The following is a 19,402-nucleotide window of genomic DNA, read 5'->3' as shown; positions in this document are numbered from 1 at the left end:
GTTAGTTAATTTTCCATTATACTACAAAGAGTGTAGATCTTGATCTAGATCTATATTCGATAAAACATATCCCATCTCAAAGTTTTTAGACTGGAAGCACAAAATTTTGATAGTTGATAGTTGAGCTAAAAAAAAATCTATATTATAATTTTTTTTCCACTGGTGCATTGTGGGATAGGTAGTGGTTTCGACGACAACTATGTAAACTTCCTTTTTATTATTATAAATTTCTCTCTGCTTGAAATTAATTTTATTGACTGAAAATTGTGTCTTTGAAAAATTAGATTCTAGATCCTCTATACCGAAATGTCTATGGTTGTTAAAAATACCGATGATTTGGAAGATTTAGATGAAGCCGAGCTTGAGGAACTGTATTCATGGGTTGATAAAATTCCACTTTCCCGACCAAAGCGAAATATCGCTCGAGATTTTTCCGACGGTGGTAAGTTTTAAAACTTTTTTTGCTTAAAATTAAAATCTCAAGTTAGTAGTTAGTCAAGTTAGGGTAATCTATCGTTTTAGCGTAATCAATTCGGCTGCAGTAGTAATGTGCGGGAGAGGTAACTGATAAATATATTTGTTTAAATAAGTATATTTTTAAGTCAAATTTTACAAAATATAACAGATAATTGATTAAAAATAACAATCAGTGACCAAAACAATTAAAAATAACATGAAACTAACTTTAAACTAGGTGTTTGAGATAAATATTAGTAGATAAAAACAGCGGCCATCTTTCCAAATAAAATTTAGAGTAGTTTCCCTTTATATAAATGTCTATTCGTATGTATATTGTGTTGACTTTGTTGTTTAATATACATAGTTGTCTTGTTAATAAAAGTAGGACAGAGGGCCATCTTCTTATCTTTAAGGCTATGTACATCCAAGATATCAAAAACTTTTGGGAGGTCCATCATTTATTAAACCCTTTTGTACGGATGAACTTGTCAATTATTATGTCGTCCATATTCTTCTTAAATGACGTTGGACTCAAAATATGGGACGGGGTAAAATATTTTTTTAAAAATGATGAAGAATATATTCGTTTTCGTTAGAAATTGTGATTATGCGTTCGGGTATAGTAGAACTGCGAAATGATATTAAATCAACATCTTGCTTTTAGTGACGATTGGGGGAAAGGGAATTCATCGGGAAAAGTATGACGTCATTTATGGACAGGACCGGCGCTACCTATAAGGCGAATTAGGCTGTCGCCTAGGGCGCTGTCCGTAGTGGGGGGCGCTAAAATGGGTTGGAGAAACAAATTGAAAGTTTGAGGGGGGAGGGGTGCAAATCGTAAGCTTGTCCCCGGGCGCCGGGAAGGGTCGCTATGCCTCTGATAATACGGGGGCATTAAAAAAGAGGGGGGCGCTTTTATTAAGTTTTGCATAGGGCGCTAAATAACCTGGCGCCGGCACTGTTTATGGGTGATCCATTTAAGCCTAGTTGTTTATTTTGTCTGTAGATATTGGTCTTATGCCTACACTTTTTCTGAATTAAGATTATTGTGTTTATAAAAAAAGTTTTAAATTTTAATTAGTTACATCTGAATACCACATGTTTTTTTTCTTTGCCTTCTGCTTTCATCAGTTTTTTATTTGTTCAGTAGTCGATGTTTACCCATCCCCACCATCCATTATTACAAAAACAAAAAACACCCACTATATAGTGATATCTCCCTCTAGAAAAAAAAAAACTAGATCAACCTATAGTTCGTAGGAAAATTAGAATCTATCACTTATTCGTCTGTTAAAAAAAAAAAGAAATACGTCATTTTTCTCAACCCCGCCGTTTCATCCCCCACTTAGCACAACGTCACCAAGTTCGCGGCGCGCGTGACGTCATTTGTCATTAGGCTAATGTTAAAGAAAGAGATACCGCGTAATTAAAAAAAGTCAAATCAGGCACTATGGCGTTGAGACTTTAGCGACGTTTAGTCTGACGAATAGATCTAAATGACTTTAGTACGGTAAATTATATTAGTGTTTAATTTACTACACAGTGGTATGCGGTGCTCCCTCTACTCTACAAATTCACGTGCTTTTAATTTCTGCAACCTGCTGCTCTGAGACGCTCGGCTCTAAAATGCCCGTGACACAGCGGCCTCCGGAAATACATTTAGGCTCCCGGTCCCACCTATAAACTTCGTCTGCCCATTAAGCTCCACGCAAAACTTGTGATTGATATGTGGACATAAGCGGCGCTAGTGGTGGTGTCAACAAGGACCCCTCCCCCTCCCCAAGCTCAGCTCTTAAAGATGCTCCGCACTTCATAAAAGACAAACTTGATGTTCAGACATCGTCGGACTCTGGCGTTTAGCCGACTGCCGTATTCCTAATGCACCGTCCACTGCTAACACTATTTCTATATTAAACTCAAGCCTATACTGAGCTCTGGCTTTTTACATTAGTTATGCCCCCATGTCGCGAAACTTGCTGTTTTGTCCAATTTTACCTGCAAGCCAATAATTGTCGGATTCTTGTCGAATATCGTTGCCAGGAGCTAGTTGGTTTGAGCCTTATTGTCAGAAGTTATTTCATTCCGAGTCAATGTAGTGCGGCCTATTTTCGTCGGTAGGCATTTAGTGGCAGGCCCTTTTTGGCGGGGATGGTGTGCTGAGGTTGTTTAACACCGCTTGGGACAACAGGCTTGCAATAGTTATGATCATTCGTTATGAGCAAAGGTATGCATGAAAACGAACACTTTATGTTCCTCATTTTCATTGAGCACAGCTTTATAGGAGTCTTCCATAATTGACGTCACTCACCCCCCCCCCCCACCCCGATCACCCTTTCATTATAGGTCATGAATTGCAGTCCTACGTAAATTGACGTCACATTAGAATAGCATATGTGACATCGGTTATGGACAACCCCATATTTCTCATTTTGGGTATTTGGTATCAACATTTTGACAACAAAGGTTGTTCAAAATGTGTATTGGAGGTTATGACTTGACATCTACCATAAATGACATCACGACACACTTAAGGAGTGGAGTAACTGGTTTAGAGACGACGTTTTACGCGGGAAAGGGGAGGGGTGAAACGTTATGTATTTGGCCTAATACAAAAATGCTGAAACAATTCTTTTTCGTTCGAATTATGGCTTGACTTCTTAACAGTAATAACAGGCAGGGCAAAAAGGTAATTTTCGACATTACGACTATTTCGTGACGGCGAAAATGGGGGGGGGGGGGAGGTTAAGGTGAAGAGATGTCAAAAAACGTGACGTCGTATATGATTAAATCACTAATTAAAGGGAAAAAGCATGAAAATATGAAATGAAAATAGCAAATAAACAATAACACAAACAATAACAATCAACTCAAACTAATATTTAAATAAACATTAGATATGTAGTGGTAGCTTTATAAAAATAGGGAGTTTCTTAAAGTATAAAACTTGCATCTCATAATAATAATTCTAGAACTGATGTTTATTTTCATTCAATTAAATTTTTTAAAGGGCAGAATAAAATAAAAAAAACACATGCTTTATATTTAAACACAAGACAATCGTATTTTATAGCAAACATCTATACTTTTCCATACAAATAGAAATTAAAGGGAAATGACTCAAAATAATATTTTTTTAAGATGGCCGCTGTTTTTAATAGCAAATTTAGTATCTGGAACATCGTTGTTAAACCTTAATTTTATGACATTTTTATTGATTTAACCCTTAAATGTGGTTTAATATTCAATTATCTTTAGTATTTTAGTAGAATATGCAAAGATATATTCATATTTAAGCCATATTTATTAGTTACCTTATCCCTACATTACTAGTGACGACCGAATTGATTACGCTAAAACGATAGATTACCCAAGTTAGATACACCCTAGATCTAGATCTGAGTAGTGTATAAATATTCGATTAATCTAGAGCAATAGGGCCTACATACATATTTTTTAGGGTGTGGGGAAATTGCGAGACGCGAAATGGCGAGGCGGGAAAATGCGAGAAGGGCGCGAAAACGGTCGGTCACGTGACTTTTTTGTCTCGCATTTTACCACAAGCCGATACTTACGCTTGGTGGTGTTGAAATGCGAAGATTTCTGCGAAAAATTTACCGCAACCGATTTTCAGTGGTATTTGGTCCAGACTTCAAAGACGTTTCGTTTACATTGTTAAAACTTCCGATTTTTCCGTCGCTAGACATACTGATGATTTGTCAACTCCCCCCATCTTTTGTGTCGACTTAGAATACCACCTTGTTCGAAACCGACGGAAATACCGCCGACGATAGATCAACTTCTGTCTTTTGTGTGGAACGCCGAGGCCACCTGATTTACCGTCTTTGAAGATCGACGTGCCCGGATCCGCTGCCGCCGCAAACATATTTTCTATTGTTGCATAGAAATTTTGTGTTATAGCCGCCGCCTACGATTTTTTTTCTAGCTTTTTTTACCATATAAATCTAAGCACAAGGAAATGCCTACATCATTTGGATACAACAAAATAAAGTGACGTCACCGATATTATCAGTTGCTCGTGCTATATCGTAAGCTATGGGCCTACTTCAAATATTTTTAAAACCAAGTTGAACTTATCTGAATTTTTTGGTTTTGGTGGTGGTGTTATTTGGGGTCTTCCATAAATGACGTCACACTCGTAGGGGGGGGGGGTCCTGTAATTTTATGACGATGTGTGATGAGGGGGAGGAGGGGGGGGGGTAGATGTGAAGTCACACTATAAAAAAGCAATATTAGAAAAAGAATTTTAGACGTTTTTTCGCGTTTTAGAAAACTGTTTTAATACATTGTAATAGGAATTGATTAAAATACTCTATTTTGACCGAAATTAGACAAGATTTTGGGAAAATATCAATGTTTTAAAAAAACTCAACTGCTGGTGACAACAATGAGCAAGACATTGCCAAAATTACAGAAATGAGAAAAAATACAAATTATAAAAAACGGAAAACAGATGTTGAGCGTGCGGATGATGATGATGAGAACATGGGTGCCAGTGTTTTGTTGGTGGGATGAACGAGGAGGTCAACTGTGATGAGAATGTGAAATGTTGTGAATGTGGATCGGAAGAAGTAGCAAAAGAAAAATGTATAAATAGGAGTCTAATGAACTGGGTTGGGTGTACTACGTGTGAAAGATGGTGTCACAAGGTGTGTTTGATGACTGATTTTGTTTGTAAATTTTGTTTGTAATTAAAATTACTTAATAAAAAAATAAATTGCACTTTTTAGAATTGTTGATACTTTTACACTTTTTGCAAGTACAAAAATCCATAAATAGATGTTGCAAAATATCTCTCCTGCTGACAAGATTATACCAATTCACAATGACACAGCTCACGTTTGTATAAACATGAGCGGGCTAGATTTTTAAATTAATGCCGACAGAGACGGGATTTTCCTCTCGCTAACAAGAGCGGGCGATGACAGTAGCACAGCAACGATGTTAGGATTTTTAAATAGATAGATCTAGATATAGATCTATCTATCTTTTTAGTATCTAGATAAAATTAAAAAATAACAACATACAACACTCGTGTTAAAGGGTATGGTTAAATGCTTGTTTATTTTTAAAATATTTAAAAAAATAATTGAAATAAATAAAGATGGAAAAAAAAAGGAAAAAACTTTTTTCGCAAAAAGTGTCTCGCTATTTACCCTTAATTCCGCAGGTTTGTCTCGCATTACCTTCTCGCATTTTCCCGCCTCCCCATTTCGCTTTTCGCGTCTCGCAATTTCCCCACACCCTATTTTTATAGTCAAATAGATTAAAATTTGAAATGCCTAGGCCTACACTACTTGATTATATTTTATAAGTAATAGTCTAGTAATAAGTAGATCTAGATCTAGTAATAAGACTATGCTGAGTATAAAAGTAAAAGATCTAGAATCTAGATCTATAGCCCCCAGTCTATAGGCGAGACTATAGGCCTGCTGCCTAACTCAACTAAATTCAACAAGTCAATTGTAAACTTGGCCTCTAGAATGAAGACTAGAACAGACTAGGTCTATTGATTCTGTTCTCAGTTTCTAATTAACTTACAAATAATAATTAATAGGCCTAATAGTTAGGCTTAATGATTAAGTCAACAGTATTAATCAGGCAAAAATCTGGAATATTAGCTGCCAGGTAGTATGTTATTCCTTCCGTCAGTCATCAGTATAGCAACTTTGTATTTGTTTTTAAAGCTGGAGAATGTGGTCATGCATGGGGAGGTCTCTCTCTGAGTGTCGACACACTGAAAAACATGACATGGGAAAGGTGTGAAAGGAAATCTTGCAGACATTGTTGTGCGATGTTTTTTAGCATAGCAGAGCACAGGGATAAGCTTGTTTATAATAGGCCTAAATAGCTTTTACATAACAAGACTGATTAGTCTATGAGTATGATGTCAGTTATACTAATCCTTTATAGTCTATGGCCTAAAAATGGACTTTGTCTTATTTATTTATTTTAGGCCTCTCTATGGGTACTCTCACAAATGTCAGAAAACTCCCCAATTTTAAAAAAAAAAGCTTTATTAAATAATTTGATTGTGTCTTTTTTTCTAGATCTATAACTTCTACAGATTGTACAGATTTATTATTTAGGCCTAATTATCAATATTTAGATCTAGTTTTGTGCACTAAATGTTAAATTAAATGTGCCATTGTGTTAATGATACATGTTTCTTCAAAAACAAGACAACTCAGCCCCGTACATACCATTTTTTATTTCCTTAAAACACAAGCTAGAAGTCTAGTACTAATAGCTTCTTTTGAAATTTGTCAAAACTGATTCAGAATTAACAGCAATTTGAATATTGTTGTATATTCGAGATAAAAAATGTTTGATCATCCTTTCCAGTGATGATTGCAGAGTTGATAAAACACTTTTTGCCACATATAGTATCTCTGCATAACTACACACCAGGCAATGCTACTAAAATGAAACTTGATAACTGGCGACTTCTGAACAGGTACAAGTTCACAGAAGAGAATAGGATTTTCAAAATGCTTTCATAGCATTAGGTGCCTTAGTGTTTAACTATTTTAATGCTTTACATTTTATCTTAGATATCTTTTAATATGTAGGCCTACTTCTGGGTTAGCCATAGCCACATATTTTTATAGCTGAGTAGTCTTCAGCTGCTAATAACAGTTCAGTCATAAAGCTAGCTGTATAACAATATAGTGTTACAGTTTTTATTATTATAAGCCATTTCAGCTTCAGAAAAATGGGTCTATGGCTAGTAAGAATTAGCTACATTTTTATTTAGGCTCTCTAAAGCATTTATTTCATCTTTATTATATTTTCTAAAATTCCATTGCAAAGTTATTTTGAGTTGTTGCTGTCTAAATATTTTAAAAATATTCTACAAATATATACAACTTTTTAAAAATTAGCTGCTTATTCTCTAAGGCTAACTCTCTAAAGCATTTATTTCATCTGTATTATATTTTCTAAAATTCCATTACAAAGTTTATTTTGAGTTGTTGCTGTCTAAAGTATTAGATGCAATATCATTTCTAATTTTGAGCTAACTACCATCACTTCTGAAATGTGTTTCTCCTATTACAATTAAACAATTCTGACTTATAGATTTGTATATTAATCTATTCTTTTATCCATTTTTTTCTCTGCTAGTTTCTATTAATTTTTTCTTTAAAAAAACACTCATTCATTAGTTTTACACATTGTCAGTCATAAATTACAGTTGTTAAGGACAGGATTTCTATAAGGCTGACATAGTCCATAGTATAAAGTACATTATTTAGGAGTTTATAGGTGACAAAATTGCAAAATATTTGCATTTCCAATATTATTTTAAAGTCCTTCCTTTTTAAATAATATTCATGAAATCTTTGTGTTTAAATGTTTTTTTTAAAATAATCTTTTACTATTACCTACTTTATGAAAACATCTTTTGATGGAAGAACCTGGACTTATATGCTTTGTCCTAGGTTTTACATTAATGTGGAAAAGGCCCTGACCTCTTCTGATTTAAAGTTAGTTATATTGTAGACATCCATTTCTTTTGACTTTCAGTTCTTGTCGCTGAGGTAGTGAAACACTTTTTACCTAAGCTTGTTGAGCTTCACAACTATACTCCAGGCAGCTCCACACCTCAGAAAATGCAAAACTGGTTTTTATTAAACAGGTGATATAGGGTTGACTTAGTTGTTTTAATTTAAATAAATAACAACAAGCTGTCATTTGTAGCATGCTACTTAATTTCTTAAAGAATGGCTTTTAAAATAAATATTCTAGAAAATATGCATTTATTAAATTTAGATAACTATTTTGTAGATATTTTTTTTTTTATTGACAACAATTATCACTAAAGTTGCAGTTACTTTTTGCTTATGTTTAAAATTCTTCCTTGTTTAAATTTTTATATTTGAATGCTTCAACAAACTAAATACATTATTATAATATTTCTTTTATTTTTACATTTCTTTTAGTAGAATTTAAATAAACTAATCAAGTTGATAAAATGATATCTTAACTAATAATTGTGTTAACTAAACAGCCTATAGCATTACATTTTTATTATCCTTGAAACAATTAAGTTTATTATAAAAAAATAAAGTTTTTAAATTTAAAAAATTAATAGTTTGATGTAGGTTTAAAAGTATTTTTCCGAATTGCTATTTTAATGAGTATTTTTTTAAACACATTTTCTTAAAGATTGCAATCAGTAATTTGAGCTCCCCCTATTGTTTTTATTTCACTGATGGCTGTTTACAGTAAAGTCAAAATAAACTTTTGTAATTCAAATGTAGAATATCGTTTTCAAATGTATACTTACATCCTCTGTGTAAAGAGTAGCACTTTTAATGATAAATTCTGTTCAATTCACAGAAAAGTTTTTAACAAACTTAATTTTCAACTGACTGAGGACCTCATCAGAGAATTATGTTTAGGGAAGCAGGGACTTATTGAAAGGTTTCTGATGCACGTGAGGGCTAAAATAGAAAGGGCGATGTGGGATATGCAGAAGGATGCTGGTGACAGAACAGAAGTCGCACACCATCAAACCAAAGCTTCAGTGCGTTTGACAAACACAAAACCTCCAAAATCTAAACATGTAGATGACAAACCAGAGGCGGATCAAAATATCAGTAAGTTGTTTTGTAACTCACTAAACTTGTGTCTCAATAGAATGTTTGCGCCTTTTTGTATTTGTTACAATTTTCTTCATTTGATACTAATTTGGGAGTTTGTCTTTGTTGAAAAAAATGTGCTAGTACTCTCCTGTATAGGTAATCAAAAAATACATTCTACTGGACATACATCTATATTGGTTTATTGGTTAAATTCTTGACTTAAATTTCTCCTTGGCAGTTTACTAGGCACTTTGTTTTGTTTTGTTTGTTATCAACAAGTAAAATGATCTTAATTTTTTTTTCATCCAGTAACTTGGCCGTATCCATTTTGTATTGCCTCATTTGCTATTTCTAAGAGACTATGTGACATGTTTCTTCTTACATTAAAAAGAATGTGCCTGCTCTCAAAACGTAATAATCTTTTAATTTATGATGTGTGCATTCAATGCTTTGCCTAGCATCAAATTATATTACTAAAATGCCATTCTTTTAATTTATTAATTAACAGACAAAAAACATTGAATTTTGATAAATGTAAGATAAATACCATCATTATAACATAAGATATATAAACTTATACATTTAAATTGTATGTAGTGCATGTTGTTACATTAATGTTAACTTTAATCCGTAAAAATGAAGTTATAGAGCATGCTTTAAATCAGATGTATTTTCATCATTACATGTTTTTGAATGTCTCTTAATTGTTGGAGGATGTATTGCTACATGGTGCTTGAATTTGTTACATGTGTTAGTGTTGGCCTAGAGGGATTGACATAGCTCACAATTGAACATTAAAGTCATAGTTCAGTGTTAAGTACTATTGTAGAAATGAATGCCTACTTTGATCCTATTCAGATATGCAAAATAACACCTACAGCCATATTGAAAGAAATAATTACAGAACAGAAGGTATGTGTGTAAAGTTGATTGTTCAGTTTTATAAAGATAGTCTTCATGGATTGTTAAAAATGACAAGCATTTGAAAAAAATAATTTTTAAAATGTTAAAATATCAAACAAAAAGTAAAAATTAATTGTAATTTATAAATTACTTTTGAAGTAGTTCTTCACTGGAATATTCTTTAACTTAAAAAACCATTTTTAAAATGGGAAATAATAGATTTGTTCCAAAGTATTATTGCAACAAATGTGTTATAAATTAATTAATGTTGTTTATTTGTGGTGACATGGTTTGTTTTAAATATATGTGTTTTGATCCAGTGTTTTTTTTATCATATTGTTTTATTTGTATGCTAGAACAACTATTTTTGTATGTTAAAATTTCACATTAAGCTGACAAAAAGACACACATAAGAGACATCTAAATATTTTAAAGCTTAGCTGTACAAAGTAGGTTTGAGTCTTAGGTTAAAGGCCTGTGTTTGTTAATGAAGAGCTACTAAGCCAATAAACAAATATGTGGTTAGGCCAACTACCTAGCTCTGATGGGTGCTTAACTCACAATAGGGATAGTAAAAGTTGCACTATCCCTTCATAAACCGGGATCACAAAAACAGGTGATCTCTACTTCACTTGCCCCATGGACTGTCAGGTTTGCAAAGTGAACTTTACATGTTAACTATTTTCACAATTTAGAAAACTAATTTTTTTGTTCTGTGTCTTCATAAAACATTGCATTTTGAACAAACACTTTTCACTAGATGTTAGCTTTGTGGTTTACTGACTTGGTGGGGATGTTAGTGTTACTATCCACCAAATTTGAATATCTATTTGACACATTTTTATCTTTCAGTGTCACCAGGCAGAACTAAACCAGTTGCAGCTCCACCACCAAAAGGGTGAGTCCTTAAATTTTACAATGTTAACTTTTTAATCCTCAAATCCTCACTCTTTAATTTGTCCTCTTTATTTAAAATTTACCATGTTACAATATCTATCTTCAAATTCTCACTCTTACAATTGTCCTCCTTGTGATATTTAAGATTCTAATGATGTTTTCATCTTTTGAAAGGCATGTGAAAATTAAACAGTCTGATGATTTAGTACCAAAAGCAATTTATGAAGAGAGAGAACAGGAATGTTTAGCTAAGGAGGAGACAATCCAGGTATAGAACCTATTTAGCTCCCTTTCACAACAGGAGTGAGTAAAGCTAGAAATTGAATTGAGTAATGTTTGTCGCTTTGCTTCAATGCTTACATTACAATTGTATTAAGGTAATAATTTTAAGTAAGTAAGTTGATATATCTAACCTGTATATTAAAATATTTGGGTTTAAATTGCTTTTTTTTTACTTGTCAGATTCTTCAAGCAAAAATTCGCAGACTTGAGCATCTCTTGCACCTGAAGGATGTCAGAATAGAGGAACTTCAGGGCAGGCTGGAATCTATAAGACCCACAGGAAAGGGAAAACGATAAGCAGCTTTTATTCTAGAAATATTTTACTTCTATCACTGTTTGTTGTATTACGATACATAATGGCAAAAATCTGCTTACAGATTCTGTGGAATTATTCAGTGTTTTGCAGATGATGTGTTGGATGTCTTTATTCATTTATGTAGTTTGACACTGATTAGTATATGATTTAGATTTGCTTGTCATGATTGTCTAAAGTGTAATGGTCTAAGATATATACTTGTCTAAAATTTCTATGACCTCCTGCAAACATGGAGTAAAGAATTGAAATTATTAAGTCTTTTTCTAATTAATGATGGTTAATCATCTCCATGGACACATAATAAGTTATTAATTGGCTACCGTTCATTGAGGCAACACAAACTAAATAAAAACTACTTCACCTGCCACTGAAGGAACACTAAGGTTCAGCTGCTGTTTAGATTTGATAACTGCTATGTTTTTATACTGCTACTGCTAGACAAAGAATGTACAAATTATTATGAATAATTGCTCATTTTATCCTGTCTTGATTACACAATACTCAACATTCAAGAAGCCTTTAATAAATGACAATTTATTTTTGTAGTAACACCTTTACTAATGCACATTGATATTTACTTATTTTGATACCAAAGTCAAAATTATGTTAATTCACTGGCCGGAAGAGTCAATCCTGTCTGGACACTTATTTTCTAAATTATTTAAAGTTGTCGAAGTGTACAGTCTAATTTAAACTAAGTTTCTATAGTAAGCATGTTGTTTTTGTAAATTTTGGTTATGTATATTGTTTTTAGATAACATGATTTTTATAATATTAAAAAAGAAATGACACATATAACATAATCCCTGTCACTTCTATAAAAATATATCTAGGGAAAGAACTCAATACCATTTATTTTGTTCTCTGTCAGATTATTTCTAGAGAATGTTTTGGCATTTTATAAAATACTGGGTTTCACCCTTACCAATATCATATATAATTGATATTCTCAATAGGGTGGGGTAATTTACTGGGTTGGGGGGGGGGGGGTAATGTCTTAACTCATAATATTCTTAGAACTGGTCATATGTTTCTGCTTTACTAAGTGCTGGTCAGCTGTAGATGTCTATTAGGTCATGCTGATCTTAGCATCCAATAACAGCTGTAGCTTTGTGATATTTTCACACAGCAAGTATGGGACCCCAACATCAAACACAACCCTAGATCTGTCTATGTTTATTAACAAATCATTCCAAAGCTTTGTTTTTGATCAATATGACAATATGAGCTTCCATAAATTCAGTGATAATAAATGTTATTATTTTAGTTTGTTTATATATGTTTCATTTAATTAAATCAGCCCTTATTCACACTTCATCTTGTAAAATCAGTCACTTTCATTAGTCAATTAGAAAATCTGTGATGTTTTAACACTAATGGGTACTTTTTTACTTGGTGTTAACCTAGCCATGTTTTTTAAATTATATTTATTTATACAATATTTATTTTATATTTAGCGAGACTTAGAGCATTGAGTCAAACTGTGAATACCATGTCATTAAATGAAATATTAACAAAATTCTGTGTGTGCATTGAATAGTTTCGTTTCTCTCTGTAATGCTGAGTTTTGTACTTATGGAAGTATTTTTTGTAACACTCCAAAAGAAAGGGGACAACTCTTATTAAGTAATACGTTATGATCTGATGGACACAGTCAAATCAGTAGAAGGTTTCTATTGTCAATGTGTAAAAACATGTTTTTACTGTCTGGCGAGAGTGCACATGAATGTTAAATACAAAAGTCCTGAGTTCGAAACCCGCGCAGATGAGGCTTGTTAGCTGGGGACAACCACCCATCTAGGAGAGAAAATGCCTAAATCAAACAACTGCTGCCTTGTAAATTGTTCATAGGTGTACAAAGGCTAGGGAAGCAAATCCAAAACAAAAATGCAGGAGGAGTCAACGGCCTATATAGCGCTTAGCATGTTGACTCCTAAGTTTTTAATTGTATTGGATGGAATCCCCCTCAAGAACAAAGAAAGACAATTCTCTCTGTCTTTGGGATCATTGGCAGTGACCCTGTAATAGTATATTTCATTTTCAGTTATCTTCTGCATTTCCTAAATAGATTCAGCATTCTTACTGGGGGAGGGGGGGGGGGGGTCAGAGGTCAGACAGTAGAGCATACAACTGCTAGGCTGAAAACCTCAGGTTCATATCCCAGGCTCAAGTCTGTAGGATTTCAGAAGTTTTAAAATTTAAAAATCTAAGCTTAGCAAAAATAGCTTAGTAAAATAATGTTTTTATTAGGAATTGTTTTTTAAATGGATAGTTACATTTTAAATGGTCTCTATATTAAAAAAGAGTACAAGACAAGATATGTGGTAAAATTAATAATTTCTGAAAATTAGTTTTATCATAGTAGTTCTACAGTTTGAGCAGGTTTTATTTTCAGAAGTTTTGTAACCATTTGGTTATATAGTTTCTTTTTAAATTTTAGGGTGAAATCACTTTCTGGGCCTTCTATAAAGCCTAATGAAGATTAATCCCTTCAAGATTTATTTATATTTTCTGGAAGCTTAATCCTTCCATGTTCACCTTAAAAATTAAAACTGCTTTCAGCTATGCTTGCCGACTATCATGATTCTCTCATTTCACAGAGTCACACTACACATTTAAGCTTTTTGTCACAAAAAATCACATTCATACAGTCTTCCAGAATTATAAAAAGAGTACCAGATATAATTTGTCAAACATTTTATTTTAAATAAATTCTAAAATAGCTGATGCTAGTCATTGCTGTTTTACGTCTGCATAGTAGTTGTCGCTAGTACTTGAAACATGGAACAACTGGAAGAGAAAAGAATTTGTATGTTATTAAGTTGCAAAAAAAATTATAAAGAAAAAGACAATTCGAATAAATTATAGAGAAATTGTTCAAATAGTTAATCTTTGACTCACCAAAATTGTGGTACATTTGTTACAACACTTGTGTAAGTTTTCAATGAAGACAGAACTGTGCCACTGTTTCACACACTGCCATTTAATTTACTATTCATGACTGGAGGATGTTCCTCTTTTCACCTGGAAAACCTTTGGGTCAGGGATGGCTGAAACAAAAATACAGAATCAGAATGAAAACAAGTTTTAAAAAAATGGAATTTTTGATGTCTCAATGGTTCGTTGAAAAAGTTAATAGTGTATGCAAACTTACAGGCAATATCAAACAAATTTGAAACTAATCAAAATTTAAAAAAAACTATGGTCTACCTCCTTGGCTTGAACAACTGTTTCCCTTTGTGTTGTGCAATAAATCATGTTTTCAAGTTGCTTCCCTTGGTTACATCTGCATTTCCTCAAACACAATGCTCAACTATATCCTGTAGTTATGTGTCCTTACAACAGTTTGACCTATTGAATATGTAAATAATCACACAAGTAGTCCCATACACAATTATCCAGAAATCAAAATTTACAGATTTGCTATTACTGACATTAATGGCGTTAAAGTAAGAAAGAAGTAGAAGTTCCCTTTTCAAACATGGGGCAAGTGATGTAGAGTTTGCCTGTTTTGTGACCTTGGCTTATGGAGGGATAGCGTGGTCAGCACTATGCCCATCTGCCTTTACTTTCCCTGACATGAGTTAGTAATGTAGCCTATAGGTCATGCTGTCTCACTTATAAAAATAAAGTTTGCAAAAATAAAGGAAAGTTAATTATTCTCACTATGTCAAAATAACTACAAAATTTTTGTCTACAAAAAGCTATGGTCAGTCTACCTTCAAGAACTACCTTTGTTCTTTCAGTCACTCTTGAAGCTTCTGTCCTATGCTGTATATCATACACCTGGTTTGCACAAACTTGATCTTTTATAAGGCATGGGGGGGGGGGGGAATTTCTTTAAAAACATTTAGTAGTCTTTACAAGAAAAATTGTTTACAAGAGATGTATAAAAAATATTGAAAAAGAAAAAAATAGTCAAACTACCCGTCTTGAACAATTTTCCTCACATGAAATCAGCCAAGGAAAGGAAGCTCCACTTGTGACACAAAAGAATTGTAAACAACTACAAAACCATGGTGAAATTTGAGGAATAAACATGGTGCTTGTTTCATGGATCCTGAAAGAAAGAACTTGTCAAGGATAAAAAAATTACAATGAGAGCTGCTAAAAGCACTGCTAATTAAAATGAAGTACCTACACATCTAGAACATTGACTCTTGACTACACATGAAATCAGCCAAGGGGAGGAACTATGAAAAACTTTTGACATACCTCAGCTTTGCTTGAAACATCTCAACCAACTCGTGTAGTCATGCTCTGAGCACAGCCTCTGTAAAAAAAAAAATAGAAAGTAGTCATACAGTCATAAGGAAAACAAGAAAACCAACATTTCACTGCTATGCCTGGTTGAGGTAGGGGAAAAAGAGGGCGGGGCGGGGGGGGGGGGGTAAAATTTAGAAAGTAAAATTTAGTGTGCACAAATATGTCAAAAGGGCTGTAAAATAAGTATAAAAAGGTTATGACCAAGTTACCTGTAATAAAACATGGGTTCATTTTGGCATCATTTAATTCCTTCCTCAGGCCAGACAACAGATCTGATTTGTGCTCTGTCCAGTTTTAAAAAAAGTGAAGTAGTCCAGTAAACAATCAAAGAAAAAAGAGCTCTTGATTGGGGGTGGGTGGGGTTGGGGGGGATGGAGAAATACCCTCATGGATCCTTTAAATAAATTAGAATCAAAAATGGACAAAATAAATTATAATATACAAGTTTAATTGATGTACATTCAAGAAATAAAACTAAAGGTAAAGGTCACCTGCCTTTCTTGAACAAGTATTTCTCTTGGTCACAGATGTGTTGGCTGGGATGTTCTAATGCCTATTAGAGCAACAAAGTAGTAATGAATAAATTAAGGAATAAGAAAAAAAAACTTGAAATGAAACAGTTTCAGTTTTAAGGGCAGTTTGACAGCCAAAGATTAAGATGTAGAATAAAGATATCTAAGATACATTACAAAAGGCTAAAAATTTGTAAATATATGGTCGACTTGCCTGTCAAGACAGCTATTTCTTTGAAATAATAGGTATGCTCAAGAAGAAATAAGAACCTAGAAAACCGAGAATAGAAAACCTGCAATAAATCTGATTAATTAAGAAAGGCATTTATCTACCAACAGGCAAAGGCTTCACAGTTTGACACACTGGTGTTAAGGTTTCTCCAAGCACAGGTCGAACCACTTCCTCTCAAACCCAAAGGCAGTGCTACCAATAGGCAGAGACTGGTAGTCAAAGTTAGTGCTGGAGAGATCCAAAAAGAACAATCATAGAAAACCTGCAATACATCTGATTAATTAAGAAAGGCATTTATCTACAATTAATTAACCTGCTACAGACTACTGCTACCTGCATGGCCCCATCAGTGCTGTAACCATTACTCTCCCAGCATCAGCCCCCGCCACTGGCTGGCTAGACCAATATTGCGAACTTCAGACATGGGATTTCTTGGTGAACACTGGGTGGGGTGACATGCTACCTCACTATTCATGTTCTATCCACTACTCACCAAAGATTCAAGCACCTGAAAAAAAACAACCTTGTAAAGGAAGAAAAAGCATGGAAATATATTAATACATTTGTTTCTACCCAAACACCATGCTCAACCCACTGATGGAGTTGTGTGCCCAACTGATATCCCTACCCAAGGCAGCGCTACCAACAGGCAAAGGCTTCACAGTTTGACAAACTGGTGTTAAGGTTTCTCCAAGCACAGGTCGAACCACTTCCTCTCAAACCCAAAGGCAGTGCTACCAATAGGCAGAGACTGGTAGTCAAAGTTAGTGCTGGAGAGATCCAAAAAGAACAATCATAGAAAACCTGCAATACATCTGATTAATTAAGAAAGGCATTTATCTACAATTAATTAACCTGCTACAGACTACTGCTACCTGCATGGCCCCATCAGTGCTGTAACCATTACTCTCCCAGCATCAGCCCCCGCCACTGGCTGGCTAGACCAATATTGCGAACTTCAGACATGGGATTTCTTGGTGAACACTGGGTGGGGTGACATGCTACCTCACTATTCATGTTCTATCCACTACTCACCAAAGATTCATGCACCTGAAAAAAACAACCTTGTAAAGGAAGAAAAAGCATGGAAATATATTAATACATTTGTTTCTACCCAAACACCATGCTCAACCCACTGATGGAGTTGTGTGCCCAACTGATATCCCTACCAAAGGCAGTGCTACCAACAGGCAAAGGCTTCACAGTTTGACACACTGGTGTTAAGGTTTCTCCAAGCACAGGTCGAACCACTTCCTCTCAAACCCAAAGGCAGTGCTACCAATAGGCAGAGACTGGTAGTCAAAGTTAGTGCTGGAGAGATCCAAAAAGAACAATCATAGAAAACCTGCAACACATCTGATTAATTAAGAAAGGCATTTATCTACAATTAATTAACCTGCTACAGACTACTGCTACCTGCATGGCCCCATCAGTGCTGTAACCATTACTCTCCCAGCATCAGCCCCCGCCACTGGCTGGCTAGACCAATATTGCGAACTTCAGACATGGGATTTCTTGGTGAACACTGGGTGGGGTGACATGCTACCTCACTATTCATGATCTATCCACTACTCACCAAAGATTCAAGCACCTGAAAAAAAACAACCTTGTAAAGGAAGAAAAAGCATGGAAATATATTAATACATTTGTTTCTACCCAAACACCATGCTCAACCCACTGATGGAGTTGTGTGCCCAACTGATATCCCTATCCAAGGCAGTGCTACCAACAGGCAAAGGCTTCACAGTTTGACACACTGGTGTTAAGGTTTCTCCAAGCACAGGTCGAACCACTTCCTCTCAAACCCAAAGGCAGTGCTACCAATAGGCAGAGACTGGTAGTCAAAGTTAGTGCTGGAGAGATCCAAAAAGAACAATCATAGAAAACCTGCAATACATCTGATTAATTAAGAAAGGCATTTATCTACAATTAATTAACCTGCTACAGACTACTGCTACCTGCATGGCCCCATCAGTGCTGTAACCATTACTCTCCCAGCATCAGCCCCCGCCACTGGCTGGCTAGACCAATATTGCGAACTTCAGACATGGGATTTCTTGGTGAACACTGGGTGGGGTGACATGCTACCTCACTATTCATGTTCTATCCAATACTCACCAAAGATTCATGCACCTGAAAAAAACAACCTTGTAAAGGAAGAAAAAGCATGGAAATATATTAATACATTTGTTTCTACCCAAACACCATGCTCAACCCACTGATGGAGTTGTGTGCCCAACTGATATCCCTATCCAAGGCAGTGCTACCAACAGGCAAAGGCTTCACAGTTTGACACACTGGTGTTAAGGTTTCTCCAAGCACAGGTCGAACCACTTCCTCTCAAACCCAAAGGCAGTGCTACCAATAGGCAGAGACTGGTAGTCAAAGTTAGTGCTGGAGAGATCCAAAAAGAACAATCATAGAAAACCTGCAATACATCTGATTAATTAAGAAAGGCATTTATCTACAATTAATTAACCTGCTACAGACTACTGCTACCTGCATGGCCCCATCAGTGCTGTAACCATTACTCTCCCAGCATCAGCCCCCGCCACTGGCTGGCTAGACCAATATTGCGAACTTCAGACATGGGATTTCTTGGTGAACACTGGGTGGGGTGACATGCTACCTCACTATTCATGATCTATCCACTACTCACCAAAGATTCAAGCACCTGAAAAAAAACAACCTTGTAAAGGAAGAAAAAGCATGGAAATATATTAATACATTTGTTTCTACCCAAACACCATGCTCAACCCACTGATGGAGTTGTGTGCCCAACTGATATCCCTATCCAAGGCAGTGCTACCAACAGGCAAAGGCTTCACAGTTTGACACACTGGTGTTAAGGTTTCTCCAAGCACAGGTCGAACCACTTCCTCTCAAACCCAAAGGCAGTGCTACCAATAGGCAGAGACTGGTAGTCAAA

General features: G+C 34.8%; 1 protein-coding gene and 2 long non-coding RNA genes across 4 annotated transcripts; 1 reads left to right on the top strand and 2 right to left on the bottom strand.

Annotated features, from left to right (window-relative positions):
• The first annotated feature begins 175 nt into the window (after positions 1–175).
• LOC131937783 (sperm flagellar protein 1) lies at positions 176–12,972 on the top strand. 2 transcript variants are annotated; one of them, XM_059295420.1, is made up of 7 exons: positions 176–442; positions 8,005–8,116; positions 8,821–9,080; positions 9,924–9,977; positions 10,821–10,866; positions 11,040–11,133; positions 11,328–12,972. In XM_059295420.1, the coding sequence occupies exons 1-7, from the start codon at positions 307–309 to the stop codon at positions 11,442–11,444; spliced, it is 819 nt and encodes a 272-aa protein (XP_059151403.1). In that variant the 5' UTR covers positions 176–306; the 3' UTR covers positions 11,445–12,972. The 2 variants fall into 2 exon arrangements, with proteins under 2 accessions (XP_059151403.1, XP_059151404.1); XM_059295421.1 differs by lacking the exon at positions 8,005–8,116 and adding an exon at positions 6,823–6,934.
• Positions 12,973–14,145: 1,173 nt separating this feature from the next.
• On the bottom strand, positions 14,146–14,490 carry LOC131937787 (uncharacterized). The gene is made up of 2 exons (XR_009386253.1): positions 14,365–14,490; positions 14,146–14,253 (listed from the first exon to the last, which is right to left on the bottom strand). It is a non-coding gene; the product is annotated as an uncharacterized LOC131937787 (long non-coding RNA).
• A 204-nt stretch (positions 14,491–14,694) lies between these two features.
• Positions 14,695–15,731, bottom strand: LOC131937786 (uncharacterized). Its single transcript, XR_009386252.1, has 4 exons — positions 15,679–15,731; positions 15,414–15,523; positions 15,183–15,269; positions 14,695–14,814 (listed from the first exon to the last, which is right to left on the bottom strand). It is a non-coding gene; the product is annotated as an uncharacterized LOC131937786 (long non-coding RNA).
• Positions 15,732–19,402: the final 3,671 nt, after the last annotated feature.

The sequence above is a fragment of the Physella acuta genome, unplaced genomic scaffold (assembly GCF_028476545.2).
Source record: "Physella acuta isolate Inbredline_101_S28 unplaced genomic scaffold, ASM2847654v3 ptg000222l, whole genome shotgun sequence".
NCBI lineage: Eukaryota > Metazoa > Mollusca > Gastropoda > Physidae > Physella > Physella acuta.
This window is presented reverse-complemented; position numbering and strand designations above follow the sequence as displayed.